Below are 15,116 nucleotides of genomic sequence, written 5' to 3'. Positions count from 1 at the left end.
TGTGTACAGTGTGTACTGATAAACAATTCAAACGGGCCCCACAGACCTGAACACCACACAAGGGGACCCATTGTTTAGTTGTACTTGTTTTATCCGTCCTCCATAACTTCTAATCAAAGAAGCAAAGTCAGGTCTCATGATTGTTCATCAACAGTATGAAATGAAAGCTGCAGGTAGAAAGACTGTTGGGTAATATTTCCCCCAGGGCTTCTCTCAGGACCCGATTCATATGGAACTCCATGTTCTGAATTCCTGAGTTATTGCTCTGAAAAGCAAGTGACGCAACAGAGCTACAGGTGACAAAAAGCCCGTTTGGGGAGTTTTGGAGGATGTGAAGACTTGCCTCCGTCTCTGTGGGCGTGATGAGGAGAACCTGCATAAAAAGAGATGGAGACACACAGCTGGCACATCGGCCGAGAGAAGAGACCAGACCTCTACCTGCTCCATCTCCCTGCTGCTCATCCCGACCTCCAGACGGTAAGAGGCGTCCTCTCGCTGCCGGGGTTCGTGTGTCTGCAGGTCTTTGTGATCCCTCTGTGCAGATGCATCATGGGAACTCTGTGTGTTATAGACAAGAACAGGGAAGCAAAGAAAAACGGCACTGCTCATTGAAATGATTTGGACATGTTCGTTTTATGTCTTTCAGATTCTTTTATTTTACTTTCAAAGACCTCCACATCTTATTTCTGCTCTTGTAATTCATTATTATTTGTATTATTGTTATTATAACACTGTAGAAAAAGCTCCATGCCTGTAGAGGATAATTGTCACACTGCTCTCATGTTGTCCCTCTTCATCGTGTTTCTCTTAATTTGATGATTTATTCTCGTTATATTTTAACTCAAGTTCCACCTCTTTTCAGTTTCCTCGTTGTCTTTATGTTTGAAGCAAAATGTGTTGATTGGATGATAAAATTACAAATGTAATATCCCTTATTTCCAAATAAATGAATAAAGCGTGAGGAAACCCCTTATGTGGTGGACTTTAGAGAAGTGAGGAACCTTTTGATAACCGTCTGCAGGATCCTGCACACGGTTCCTTCTCCTGTCTGCATGAGGGACGAAAGAAGGAGTTGTTCCTCTCACTAAACACAAGTGTTCCTCTCACTAAACACAAGTGTTCCTCTCACTAAACACAAGTGTTCCTCTCACTAAACACAAGTGTTCCTCTCACTAAACACAAGTGTTCCTCTCACTAAACACAAGTGTTCCTCTCACTAAACACAAGTGTTCCTCTCACTAAACACAAGTGTTCCTCTCACTCAACACAAGTGTTCCTCTCACTAAACACAAGTGTTCCTCTCCCAGCTCTCCACCGTCTCCTGCAGCCTCTCATCATGACTCCAGCTGCTCTGCTGCTCCTGTTGGCCGGTGAGCCGCTGCTGAAAAGGGTCCAGGGCTTTAGTTCAGAATGCAACCTTTTTATTGTAAAGGCTTTAATGAGAAAAAAGACATTTTATTTTTCACTTCTGCCTTGAAACCAGATTTTTGCTGAATTGCTACTTTTAAAACACTCGTCCATGAAATCAATACAAATGAATAAAATGCATTTAATCAACATCAGTAAGTCACGTTGAGACGATTAATTATAGATTCAGTAGTTTTGAAAGGCTTTAACATTAATTACTTACATTTATGAATTAAATAATGGATTCAGATTCCTGTAAATAAACACACAGAGAAAAATATAGATTTATATTAATTTGTTTAATCTTTTACAGCCAGAATTCATTCTAAGTCAGAAGTGTGTATTAATTGATGTGTGCTGTTCTTTTGCTTCCCGCTCCCCTGCAGCTGCTGCCAGCCAGGTGGACTCTCAAACAGTAACACTGACCTCTCCTGGTGGAACTGTGAACATCAGCTCGTGTCCCATCACCTTTTATGGACAATCATACTCGTGGGCGGAAGTGAGTAAAATAAACATGTTATTAATGAAAGGGTTCACATCACTGCCTTCTGTTATCTTTTCCTCCAACATTATTGATTATATTCTGCTTATTAATCTGAGTCACGTGAAATACAAATAGTAAAAGTTCAACATTTGGCTGTAGTGGAGAATCACTATACAGTAAGTGAAGACACTACAATAGTAGCTCAGAGTTGTAGTAAAGAACAGGAGCTCACCTGCATCTCAGTCTCAGTCTCCTGGTCGTCATCCGCTGACCTTTCACATTTGTTCTCTCACTAAATATTAATAAAATAATATTAATAATTATACAAATGACCAGCCAGTTCACTGTGAACGCCACTTTCTTCTGTTGAATGCAGAACAGCTCAAACAGGTTCAAAAACTATACGAGGAAATGTGGGACGGAAAGTTTCTCACTAAAATAAGAAAAATGTTTTCATGTTATTTTTGGTTTGAACTGAGTTTGTTTTTGAGAAATAAAAAAAACACTACAAACAGTTAAAATGTAATAATAAATCACCAACAGTTTAATGAGATGAAATGATGCTGATTTTGAGTCAAAGTCTGTCTTTTAAAAGATGAACATTGTTGTTACTTCATGAGTGTTTCTGTCTGTTTTTTTCTTTACAGGTGAAGTTCATCAATTCAGGTGTTACAGTTTGTTTAAAACATGGGTCATCTGCCACGTCACAGGACTGTGTGTCGGTAATGATGGGAGTGACAGTGGACGCTGCGTCAGTGTATAGACAATCTTACAGGAACAATTTTCAAAGCTTTCTGACAAACATAAAATCTGAGTCAAGTTGCCGTGATTACTTCACCTTCAGAAGTGCTGCAGTTTCCATAGTGAGTCCTCATCAGTTCCACATTTTTTGTTGATGTTTTTTTGTAAAACGTGACGTTTATTTCTAAAATATTTTGGACTCATTTCCTAATATTCTGTCTCTTTTCTGTTTTGCTTTCAGGTTTCTTTTTCTCTAGTCAACTTTGACACACAAGCAGCTGTCAAGTTTGCCTCCAGCAATAATCGTAGAGCTGTAAGTACATGTGAAGAGTGACTTTGTTATGACCTTGACCCGACCTGCTTCATGACGGTGAACTGAGGCCGACCTCCGGATGAGACTTCAGCCGGTCGGTTCCTCTCGTGCTTTAGTTCCAGTCGAGTCTCTTCCAACCAGCTGCAGTTAAAACATTTCATCTGCAGAGAAACAGAGAACACGTTTGCTTCTTTTTGCTCATCAGAAACAAAGATGGCTGTCAGATTTCACACATTCCCGTTGCTCAGTTTGTGGAAACTTCTAAATGTTATGATCCTTTTCTATATACATGCATGAATAGAGGGTTCTGTGTGATGTGTAAATACTTTGTGTTGATAGAAGGACTCGTGTCTTTGTTGTTGTTCAGTGGATTCTGGGAGAAAACTTTCATGAGGTTTTTCAAACATTTCTGGGTAATTTATAGAAAATGCTTCTTGAATCTAATTGTAAAATATGGGAGGCACACACTATTGATTTCTAATAACTATGCAGGGGCAGAAGCCCCGCCCCTCTCAGATTCAACCAGTCTGGGAGGTGAAGGGTAAACTTCTGGTCATGTGACGCTGAGGTCACCACTGCTCTCACTGTCCCACTGAAACGTCCTGAAGCTGAACAACAACACAAGAAAAGGAGGTTTAGAAGTTCTACACTGGTCACTCAGGAATGTTTTAACCTTGATTTGTGTCCAACACTTTTTCTAGATCGTGAATGTAACGGTCAATGGCATATCTCAGGCTGCAGAGACATTTAATGCTACAACATTGAGTGGTAGAGGAGGTTACATGGACCTAAGTGGATGCAGACTCTCAGGTAGGAACATCAGGTGGACTGGGACTCTTCAGAGATCCTCTAAAACATGTGATATCTAATAATTGCTGTTATTTCCATCTCCTGAAGTTGATATCAAACTAATTTCATGAACCTCCATCACCTCCCAGGTGGTGAGGTTTTATTTCCCGATTCAAGCAGGTTACAGAGTGCTGCTAACTGCTCCTCTACGGTCTGTAACGCGTCTGCAGTCCTCACTTCAGGCAGCACATGTGGACCCTCGGACGTTTGCCTCGGCAACAACACGTAAATATGTCCTCTTTTATATTTGGAACACATCTTTAATAAATGTTAGACTGACTGATTTTAAATGAAGTGGACCGAAAGCGACTTGTAACCTCTGAATACTTTACGGATGAGATGAAGGTCAAAGCAGCAGAGATATCCTGGCTTTCCCTGGATCCTACATTTCCCACAATGCAACCCACTAAACATTGTTACACACACATAGATATTCACTATATTAGAGTTATTAGAGCGTTAATAGACAAGGGTGGTCTCTTTCCGTCTCCATCAGCTGTGCGCCGTCCACCCCCGTGTGCACTGTGACCGGCTCCTCCGTCATCGATTTCCACGGCAGACTCGTCTCCATCTAGGATCGCTGTGGATACGCTCTGATGAAGCCTCAGCAAGGATCTGCTTTTGAGATCTTTGCGGGTTTCCTGGAGCGACGCCGTACAGATGTGTCTCATCTGGACCACTTGAGAATAGTTCAGTCCAATAAGACCTTTACTCTGGGACAAGGTGGAAGAGTTGTGGTAAGATAATCCACTAAGAACAGTGTCTTCATGGGGTCCTTTGATGCTCTGAGGATCAGTACAAGCCAGGAGCTTTCTATAGAAGGAGTGGAGTAGAAGTATAAAGCAGCATCACATAGAAATACTCCAGTGAAGCGTTGCAGAAATACTTCAGTATTTGTGTACAGCTGTTACGTTCCTCCAGTGTAATCAGGATCTATTAGTGATGCTGTTTACTTCTATGGAACCAGGTTTAAAGCTCCACTCATTGGCTTTCACAGCCTTCAGCTGTCAGATATGGACTTCCTGTTATTAATTCATGTTGTTGATGATTTATTATTATACTTTGTGATGTCACCTCTAGAGAGGCGTCGTATAAACTTACCTTTTGACTGAATCTATAACACTCCATCATATTTAATGAGATGCTCTCCAATGAGATTATGGTAGATGTGTGATGTTTCACCAGTGGTTCCTTCACGTCTCCGCTCTGCTGTGCTGCAGGTCGAAGGTCAAACACTGAACCTCAACTCCACGGCTCAGGTGTTTCACGGGGTGAAGCTCTCCAAGGACCAGACTGGAGTCACTGCCGTGCTGCCCTCCAACGTTACGGTCTTTTTTGATGGCAACACTGCACACGTGTCAGGTACAGAACCCTACGTCCTCTCTGGACTGAGTTTCAGAATAAAAGCTCTGCTTATGAGGGTCAGAGTCCATTGATTTGCTTCTAATTGTCTCCTGACATCTACAGGACTCCCGGGGGCTGTAGAGGGTTTGTGTGGAAACCCCAGTAACGAAAGCCAGACCACCACCACTACTGCTATGAAGACCACTGTGGATGAGTACGACTTGGTCTTACCTTGATGCACCGACTGATATTTATTGTTTCTTCGTGTCGTATCGGTTCCAATGCAATGTCCCGTTTGTCGCCCCCTAGCTGCGCGACTCTGCACAACGACACCATCGACGGTACGATCAACTGCAACCGCTCCACTGAACGGTAAGAACTGACCCAGCAAAACACCAACACTCCCTTCACCGTACACCTCCATGTGCCACGGCGCTGTCATGTGACCGCGGTGGAAGGTGAACACTAATAAGACCCGCCTTCCTCTCTGCATGGATCAGCTGTAATCTCCTGAAGGCCGCTCCCTTCTCTGCTGGTCACAAGCTCACTGACCCACAGCCCTTTGTGGACGCCTGCAAAGACACTTTGTGCAAATACCCGGCGGTGGACGGTCTCAAGTGCCAGTTCATGGAGGCGTACGCCGAGTCCCTCAGACTGAGAGCCAACGTCACTCTGGGCGACTGGAGGTCAGAGGTCAACTGCTGTAAGATCCTCCTTCACTTTCTCCTCGTAAAATATCATCACATGTTTTATATATAGTCTTGATCTGAAAAGGAACACGTATCCATAGCTGTGTGTGTGTGTGTGTGTGTGTGTGTGTGTGTGTGTGTGTGTGTAGCTGCTGTCCCTCAGGCCTCCTGTCTGCAGCATCACTGCGGTGAACACGAGTTCTGCGGCGAGAAGCTCGGTGAAAGTCGTTGCTTCTGTCGGGCCTTGTTCTCCTCCAAGTACACACCAACCGACGCTTTAGGTACAGTGATACTTCACACACTGCTTTAGGTACAGTGATACTTCACACACTGCTTTAGGTACAGTGATACTTCACACACTGCTTTAGGTACAGTGATACTTCACACACTGCTTTAGGTACAGTGATACTTCACACACTGCTTTAGGTACAGTGATACTTCACACACTGCTTTAGGTACAGTGATACTTCACACACTGCTTTAGGTACAGTGATACTTCACACACTGCTTTAGGTACAGTGATACTTCACACACTGCAGTCTGGAGTTGTGCATTAATCTGCATTCTCAATTATTGCAACTGGACTTGGTTTCTTACGGAGCACATTGTAAGCGGCGTGCAAGAGGAGGGCAGATGAACCCAAAGACAGAGAGCTTGTAACTCAAAAAAACACACAAAGCAGCTGATGATCCATCTGGAACATGCGGCCATGTCTCTGCCTCCTGATGGATCAAATCAAACTAGCTCTTAGTTAGTGAACAAATGAATCCTGAGTAAAGTGGTGATATGTGACGTGATGTGCTGTCGGTGTTCAGGCGAGCCGACGGTCTGCACCAAGGACTCTGCCACGGTGACGCTGGCTGGATGTCTGCTGCAGGACAAAGGCATCGACTACTCCGTCCTCCACCTCAATGACCCGTCCTGCAAAGGCCTCATGGACAACCTGACCCACATGGTGACCTTCAGCTTCGACAGCAGCAACGCCTGCGGGACCAACGTGTCGGTGGGTTCTCTCCTCTCGTTTGTTGAATGTGTAGCGGACTGTTTACTAGCGGAACAAGTTCTCTCTGATTGACGCAACAATCTCAATCTAGATGACCGACGGCCAGATCCTCTACAAGAACGCCATCGTGACGAGGAACGCCTCCGAGGGCGGCGTCATCACCCGACACGACCAAGTCCAGATCGACTTCTCCTGCCTCTACACCAAGCCCGACATCAGGAGTGTGTCCTTCAGCATCAGAGACAGGTGTGTGTGTGGAGGAGGCGGAGCTTCACCTGCTTGTTCATGTGCAGCTTGTTGTAGTTTGACACTGTGTGTGTGTGTGTGTGTGTGTGTCTACAGCTCTGTGGTAAAGCAGATCGTATCTGGGGTTTGGAACTACACTCTGATGATGAACGCCTACTCCGACGCCGGCCGCATGAACCTCATCAACCAGAGCACGCCGGTCCAGCTGGACCAGAAGGTCTGGGTGGAGCTGAAGACCGAGGGGCTGGACGGGGGCATGGTCTCCATGGTGACCGACTCCTGCTGGGCCACCAACCAGCCGCTATCTAACGGCAGTGTGCGATACGACCTCATCAAGAACAAGTGAGGAAGAACTCTTTGCAGCTGCTGTAAGAATCGTCTGCAGAGGAACTCACCGTCTTGTTTTCTGTTTCTGAGCAGATGCTCAAACAAAGCTGACGACACGGTGAAGATGGAGGGAAACGGAGAGGGAACCTCCAACTTCTTCTCTTTCAACATGTTCCAGTTCTCCGGGCAACAATCTGAAATCTACCTTCACTGCAAACTGGAGCTGTGCCCCAATAAGGGCTCCGTACCCTGTGCTCCGGTATTTATTCCTTTCTTTGTTGCAACTAATACTATTTCAACCAGTTTATTAATTCTAAATCAACTGGTTCCTGTACTATAACGTTGAAGTGGCCTTCTCTCCGTCCTCTCTGTGTTTCAGGACTGCACCAGTAAGAGGAAGCGCAGATCTTCTGGATCTAAAGCTGCAGATGGAAACCCAGCGCTCATCACTATGTCCTGGAGCCACTAGGAGAAGACCGCCCCCTTTTGACCAATGACCTGGAGACGAAAGAATGAATTTAATGGGTTTCTAATTAATTATATTATTATATTATAATTGGTTATAGGGTAATTCTTGCAGGTAAACATGTAAAGGTCTACCTGTGTGTAGGGTTTTATGCACTACTTCCTGGTGCTGTGGGTTCTTTTCATTAAAATAAACATCACGTGTTCTACTTTAAATGCTCACAGCCTGAATGACACCAAGTTGATGCAGAAACAGAATCTCTGTGTTTTTGTGACTAAAATAAAAGAAGTTTGTCAGGTTTCAGATGCAAATGAAGGAAAATACTGATGTGAAGATTAAAAATGTGATTATCAGATTGAGGTTAATGAAGTTAATGAAGTTAATGAAGATTGTCAATTTAAACTGTGGCTGTAATTACACAGAGACATGATGGTGTACAATGATTATGTTATTATGAGCATCAAAAAGACCAAAAAATGAATAAAGGGAGTGGGTAAAACAAACTTGAGTTTCATTCATTTATTTCATTCATCTTTTTATTTATTTGCTTGCTCTATATTGTTCTGTGTTTGCTGAAATCCCCAAAATGTTTTGGATTGGGAGTTAACTGCATTATTAAATATGAATTATGTGCTTGTTTACATTACATTTAGCTGACGCTTTTATCCAAAGCGACTTACAATAAGTGCAATTCCACCATGAGTTACAAACTCAGAACAACAATAATCAAGAAAGTACGATTTAAATAAAGTTAAACTACAAAGAGCCATCAGTAAGTGTGATATAAGTGCTACTAAAGTGCTACCTTCCTTATTCAAGGTGTAGTCGAAAAAGATGTGTTTTTAGTTTGTGACGGAAATTATAGAGACTTTCTGCTGTCCTGATGTCAATGGGAGCTCATTCCACCATTGAAGGGCCAGGACACAAACAGTCTGACTTTGTTGAGTGTTTAGCTCGCAGTGACGGAGCTACAAGCTGATTGGCAGAAGCCGAGCGAAGAGAACGAGCCGGGTTGTACGGTTGTCCTGGATGTAGATTGGACCCGATCTGTTCGTAGCACGGTATGCAAGTACCAATGTTTTGAAGCGTTTGAGTGGAGTCGTGTGGGTGAATTTCTGGAGGTTAAAGACCAGCCGAGCTGCTGCATTCTGGATGAGCTGCAGAGGTCGGATGGCACTAGCAGGTAGACCTGCAGGAGGGAGTTACAGTCGTCAAGGCAAGAGATGATCAGAGCCTGGACCAGAACCTGTGCCGCCTTCTGGGTGAGAAGAGGACGTATTCTCCTGATGTTGTACAGCATGAACCTACAGGAACATGTTGTATAGTATATATAATAGTGAGGTCGTGGGTGGGCGAGCCTTTTCCTGAAAGGAAAAGTAGTTCCGTTTTGTCAGGGTTAATTTTCAGGTGGTGTGTGGACATCCACTGAGAGATGTCAGTCAGAGAGGCAGAGATTCGTGCTGCTACCTGTGTTTCTGATTGGGGAAACGAGAGGATCAGTTGGGTGTCATCAGCATAGCTATGGTAGGAAAAGCCATGCGAGCGAATGACAGAGCCGAGAGAGTTGGTGTACAGAGAGAAGAGAGGACCCAGGACGGAGCCTTGAGGGACCCCAGTAGTGAGAGGACAAGGTTCAGACACAGATCCTCTCCAAGTTACCCAGTAGGTGGTCGTTGAGGTAGGATGAGAAGAGGGAGAGCCGAGTCTGTGATACCAAGGTCCTGGAGGGAAGAGATAAGGATCTGGTGGTTCACTGTGTCAAAGGCAGCAGAAAGGTCTAGAAGGATAAGGACAGAGGAGAGAGAGGCTGCTCTAGCAGTGTGAAGCTGCTCAGAGACAGCAAGGAGGGCAGTCTCTGTTGAGGCCTTGAATCCAGACTGGTGAGGGTCCAGAAGGTTGTTCTGGTCTCTGTGGAGGCCTTGCATCCAGACTGGTTGAGGGTCCAGAAGGTTGTTCTGGTGGAGAAAGGAGGAGACTTGGTTAAAGATGGCTCGCTCCAGAGTTTTGGAAAGAAAGGGAAGGAGAGAGACATGTCTGTAGTTGTTGACTTCAGACGGGTTGAGTGGGTTTCTTCAGGAGAGGGGTGACTCTTCCTCCTTCAGAGAGTCAGGGAAACATTCAGTTGAGAGGGAGGTGTTGATAAGATGGGTGAGAAATGGAAGGTCAGGAGCAATGGACTGGGTGATGGGAGATGGGATGGGGTCAAGGTGGCAGGTGGTTGGGCGGGCCGAGGTTACCGAGGTTGCCAAGGTAAGAACTTGATTGGGAGACAGGGGGGTGAAAGAGGAAAACAAAGGGGTGTTAAAAGGGGTGTGGTGTTGAGGACCCAAATGCACAGACGCAGCAGTTCAAGTTCCAAGGGCGGACTTTATTGCGACAAAACAAAACACAACGAATAGACAAACTAATACCAACGGTAATGTCCAGCGAACACAGGAGATCCACCTCCCCTGCTCCAGAGTCGGGAGGGCAACTCAACCGCTCTTGTGATCCACGCTCACCAGAAGAAGCAAACCAGACTGGAACTGGAACAACCCGACAAATGAGCCAGGTACGCAGTGGTCCCTAAATCACCTGCCGGTGATCAAGGCAATGCACAACAGCTGGGATGAAGGAGAGGGGCGTGGCAGTGGGCGGAAACCGGGGGTGGAGACTTACGAGCAGACAAGGAATCCAACAAGGGGAAGAAGATGAAATTAATGGAGGTGTAGTTATAGAAGAAGATGGATTAGTAAATGAGGAGCGTACGTCATCTATCTTTTTTTCTTTTCAACAAAGAGGCTTGGTAGAAGGGTGGAGGGAGACTGGGAGGGTCAAGGAGGTTGGAGAAGATAGAGAAGAGTTTTTTGGGGTTAGAAAAAGAGGATTCATTTCTGGATTGGTAGAGCATGCTTTTTGCTGCAGAGATAGAGGCAGAGAAAGAGGAGAGAAGGGAGAAAGGGAGGAAGAGGAGAGAAGGCAGGTTTACGTGAGTATAACACCTGATAGGAGCTTTCTTTATGTCGCATGTCGGCTCCTCCTGGCCTCCGACGTCCCAGCAGTCGATGCCCCCTGGAGATCCAACTCATCCATGATTTAAAAAAGTGACGTGTAACCTGGCATTCGAAAAAGAAAAGAAAAACAGTGCACACTCGTTTACATGAAAAATACATGTTCAACCAATTTTTTTGCAGTAAGAGCAAGCTCAAATCGCGGCCCCGGCACCTCGTAGAGACACTTCCGGAAGCTGTAGCGGCATGCAAGGCAGCTACCGGAAGTGCCTCTACGAGGTGCTGGCGCTGCCACTACTTTAGAGGCAGCATTTCAGGTGGCACGTCTCAGGTGGGCACTTACGAGTTGCCACTCATGTGCCACTAGTTTTTGAGGAAGGTATATAATATGTGACGACACATTAAGGTCCTGGAAGGTATATATATAATATGTGACGACACATTAAGGTCCTGGAAGGTATATATGTAATATGTGACGACACATTAAGGTCCTGGAAGGCATATATATATATATATATATATATATATATATATATATATATATATATATATATATATATATATATATATATATATATATATATATATATAATATGTGACGACACATTAAGGTCCTGGAAGGTATATATAATATGTGATATACTATTTAATTTGGCCTGATTGTAATTGAATGAAAGCAAACACTTTGGTCCACCTTTCAATTTGATGTGACCAAGAACACATTGAATGGCTTAATTTCAATGAAACATAAAAAGGAAATTATTTGTTAACCGCACACAATATGAACAAGAAAAAACACATTTCCAATGAGCAGGCTGTGAACTACCAATTATCTATTTGAAAGATACAAAATCAGTTCAGTTTTTACTTTGTAAAATATCTGAATTGGTAAAGTTAAGATATTTTTAATTGGATGTGGTCAGACATGTCATGAACAGATAAACATCAGTCAGATATAATTAATTATCTTTCCATTAACCCTCAAATCAAATAATAATTGCACATGACGTACAATTGAGTTGTATTTTCTCTTTAACTAGATGAAGGTCACATGTTTTCCTAATGTGAATATAATTAATTTAATCTCATTTCCATATATGCTCGTATACGATTTGTCGATATCTTATTTTGAAAACCGGATGTTTTGTCACTTGGATCTTTTCTGCTAACTTCGTAAAAACCCTCGCTCGCTCCCGATCTGTGTTGTTTGAATGCGTATAAATAGTGCTTTCTTTCCTGCATGTATTTTATTATTTTTCTGCTTGAAAAACCCAAACCTAAGTTATAACTGCTTGACATTGGTCCTTGGGGAGCTTCTTCAAGACCGCTGAGGGAACCACATCAAGATCCTCTCCCCATCAGGAACAACACGCCGTATTATCTGAGCTACACTCTTACATACAGTGTGCCGACCTCGACAGTGAGGAGGACCCACTGGACTGGTGGAGGGAACACCAGAGGCTCTACCCACGACTCTTTGGCACTGGGGGAAATGTAGTGACCTGCCATCGCTCATCTCTCAAGCCAGAAGATGTCGACATGCTGGTGTTTCTTGCCATACACCTGTAGGCCTAACACCTAGTTATTGCTTTTCCTGCAGAGGCCTGAATTGTTTTCATTTGGTTGCATTCTGTGATGGCATATTTATTTTTAGCTAGCCCTTTATTTTGGGTAAACATTTTATTCATATTTTGCTTCTGTTATGGTGTGGTTTGTCTTGTTTCCTGTTTTGTTTTGAAGTCCTTGTCTTGTGTGTCCTCTGTGTTCCCAGCACTTCCTCCCCCTGTGATTGTCCGTCTGCCTTGTCCCTGATTGTGCATTCCCTTCACCTGTGCTGCCCTCATTGTTTCCACCACTTGGATTAAATTGACTTTTGAACTGTTGCATGGGCATTTGGCTCCACTCTCTTACCTCACTCTGACAGCTTCAGGTGAATAAGAACCTTAAGTTTAATTTTGATGCAAAGACATGTACCTTAGTCAGAATGTAGCACAACAATGGAAGTGGAAGCGGTGTTCTTGTTCATTTAAACGTGAAGGAGCAATAAAAAGATGTTGTCCCTAAAACTAATGAATAATCGTGATCTCAATATTGATCAAAATAATCGTGATTATGATTTTGGCCATAATTGTGCAGCCCTACAGTCTAGGTAATGAACAGGAAACGCTGTTCCCTACAGTTGTGCTCATGGTGTTTTCCTGTATGTCGTCCCAGATGCTGGGTTTGCAGTCTGCCCTGGAGGAGGCCCAGCTCATGAGCAACACCCCCTTCAGGTGCAGACTGACCACACGATGCTGGAGAAGTACAAGGTGAGCGGAGCTGAAAACCAGGTATATCTGTAGTTCACCTGTTTAGTCGTTTGTGTGCTGTTATTCAGTGAGACTGTCATCTTCATCGCCTACATTCTGCAGCATACTTTCCAATCCTGACCTCGGCGTGTTCTACATGCTCTGCTTGAAGTTGCATTAATGAGTCATGTCTACCAGGTGGAGTTGCATTAATGAGTCATGTCTACCAGGTGAAGTTGCATTAATGAGTCATGTCTACCAGGTGGAGTTGCATTAATGAGTCATGTCTACCAGGTGAAGTTGCATTAATGAGTCATGTCTACCAGGTGAAGTTGCATTAATGAGTCATGTCTACCAGGTGAAGTTGCATTAATGAGTCATGTCTACCAGGTGAAGTTGCATTAATGAGTCATGTCTACCAGGTGAAGTTGCATTAATGAGTCATGTCTACCAGGTGAAGTTGCATTAATGAGTCATGTCTACCAGGTGGAGTTGCATTCATGAGTCATGTCTACCAGGTGGAGTTGCATTCATGAGTCATGTCTACCAGGTGGAGTTGCATTAATGAGTCATGTCTACCAGGTGGAGTTGCATTCATGAGTCATGTCTACCAGGTGGAGTTGCATTCATGAGTCATGTCTACCAGGTGGAGTTGGCGTGGCGCTCCAGGATAACCTGTACAAGGAGCAGACCAGGAGCCACCTGCAGAGTCAGGGAGGACAAGGAGGAGGAAGCTGTGTCCTGGCATCACGCATTAGAGGTAAACATACCTCCATCACCTTTGCTCGTTATTGTGCTTGTGTGCACTTTAATATGCTTTAATCACCACAGACGACTGAAGAGCATCGACTGGACTTAAACTGGCAGTGGTCAATACTGAAGGTTATAAGGGAATACTGAATGATGTTAGACCTGATGTTATAGCACCTCTTGGTCCTCACTTCAGTCGCTGTAGAGGAAACCAGGACAAGCAAAGCATTCTCTACTCCCATTGCACTTCAAAGCATGTTTCACAATCACATCTTATAGAATTATGGTTTCTGAAAGGGATGTATATATTAGTGTGAACAGAGCCCTCCAGCTGGACCGGGTTCTCCAGCAGGCCTGGGATCCCAACAGCAAAGGGAACTCTCTGTTCAGAGGTAAAAACCAAGCAGCAAGGAAGACTCTGTCTTTGCTGAAGTAGGTCAGTGGGGCTACGAACTCTCGGGTGCCTAGTCTGTCATGTTTAGGCCCTGGCAGCAGGTGCCAATCGTCGGGACGAGGATTCAGAGCCTAGGGGGTAGAATAGTGGGGACGCTCCCAGAGAAGAGGTTCTGAACGCAGCCTTCGGGCTGGCTCCTCCCCAATCAGTGCCAATATAAAAGGCACCTGTTGGCATGCCTCATTCCCTACTGGTCCTGTGGCTCAGTGAGTTTTGATTATTTTAGTCAGAATCTTAATTGGTATGTTGCAGCATGGTGTTACCCTTTTGAATCTCTTTTTGTCATTTGTAGGTTCACCTGCTGCTGTTTTGCTTTAGTCTGTTTTACCACGTCCATTTTATCCGTTTTGCTTTTGCCTATTTAGCCGTTTCCATTTTATATCTGTTTTGCATGTTTTGGCTGTGATTTTATTCTGCATGTTTTAGTGTTGAATATAGATATATATTTGAATTAATGTAATAAATGTCTGGCTAATTTTATGAAACGCATCTCTGGCCAATATCAGTACTGAATCTGTGTCTAAATAAACTATATTAGGGTTTGTAAACTTATATTTCTTGGGGTTTAAGTCCCCAGGTGACGTTGTCGGTTTCCTTTATTTTCCCCTAAGACCCCGTCACATTCGTGAGGTGAAAGTACTGTTTGTGACAAGGGAGTCTATTGCTTTGAAGAGAGCACATTAACAACTGCAGCTCTCTAAAGGATGTGAGATAAATACCTCTAAATATCAGCACTATCTGTTGAGAGTAACGGATGTTAAACCC

General features: G+C 44.0%; 1 protein-coding gene across 1 annotated transcript in view; it reads right to left on the bottom strand.

Moving 5' to 3' along the window:
• LOC306752951 (high affinity cGMP-specific 3',5'-cyclic phosphodiesterase 9A-like) overlaps nucleotides 1-797 on the bottom strand; it is a gene marked incomplete at both ends in the record, with an annotated part of 35,416 nt that extends 34,619 nt beyond the window's left edge. Inside the window, 3 exons of the mRNA XM_079236784.1 lie at nucleotides 344-373; nucleotides 439-558; nucleotides 774-797. Of these exons, the coding sequence (XP_079092910.1) occupies nucleotides 344-373; nucleotides 439-558; nucleotides 774-797 (174 nt within the window). The remainder of the gene's footprint in view (nucleotides 1-343; nucleotides 374-438; nucleotides 559-773) is intronic.
• Between the last annotated feature and the right edge of the window lie 14,319 nt (nucleotides 798-15,116).

Source organism: Taurulus bubalis (assembly GCF_910589615.1).
Source record: "Taurulus bubalis genome assembly, chromosome: 21".
NCBI lineage: Eukaryota > Metazoa > Chordata > Actinopteri > Perciformes > Cottidae > Taurulus > Taurulus bubalis.
Note: the sequence above shows the minus strand (reverse complement) of the source record. Positions and strands in the feature narration are given on the sequence as shown.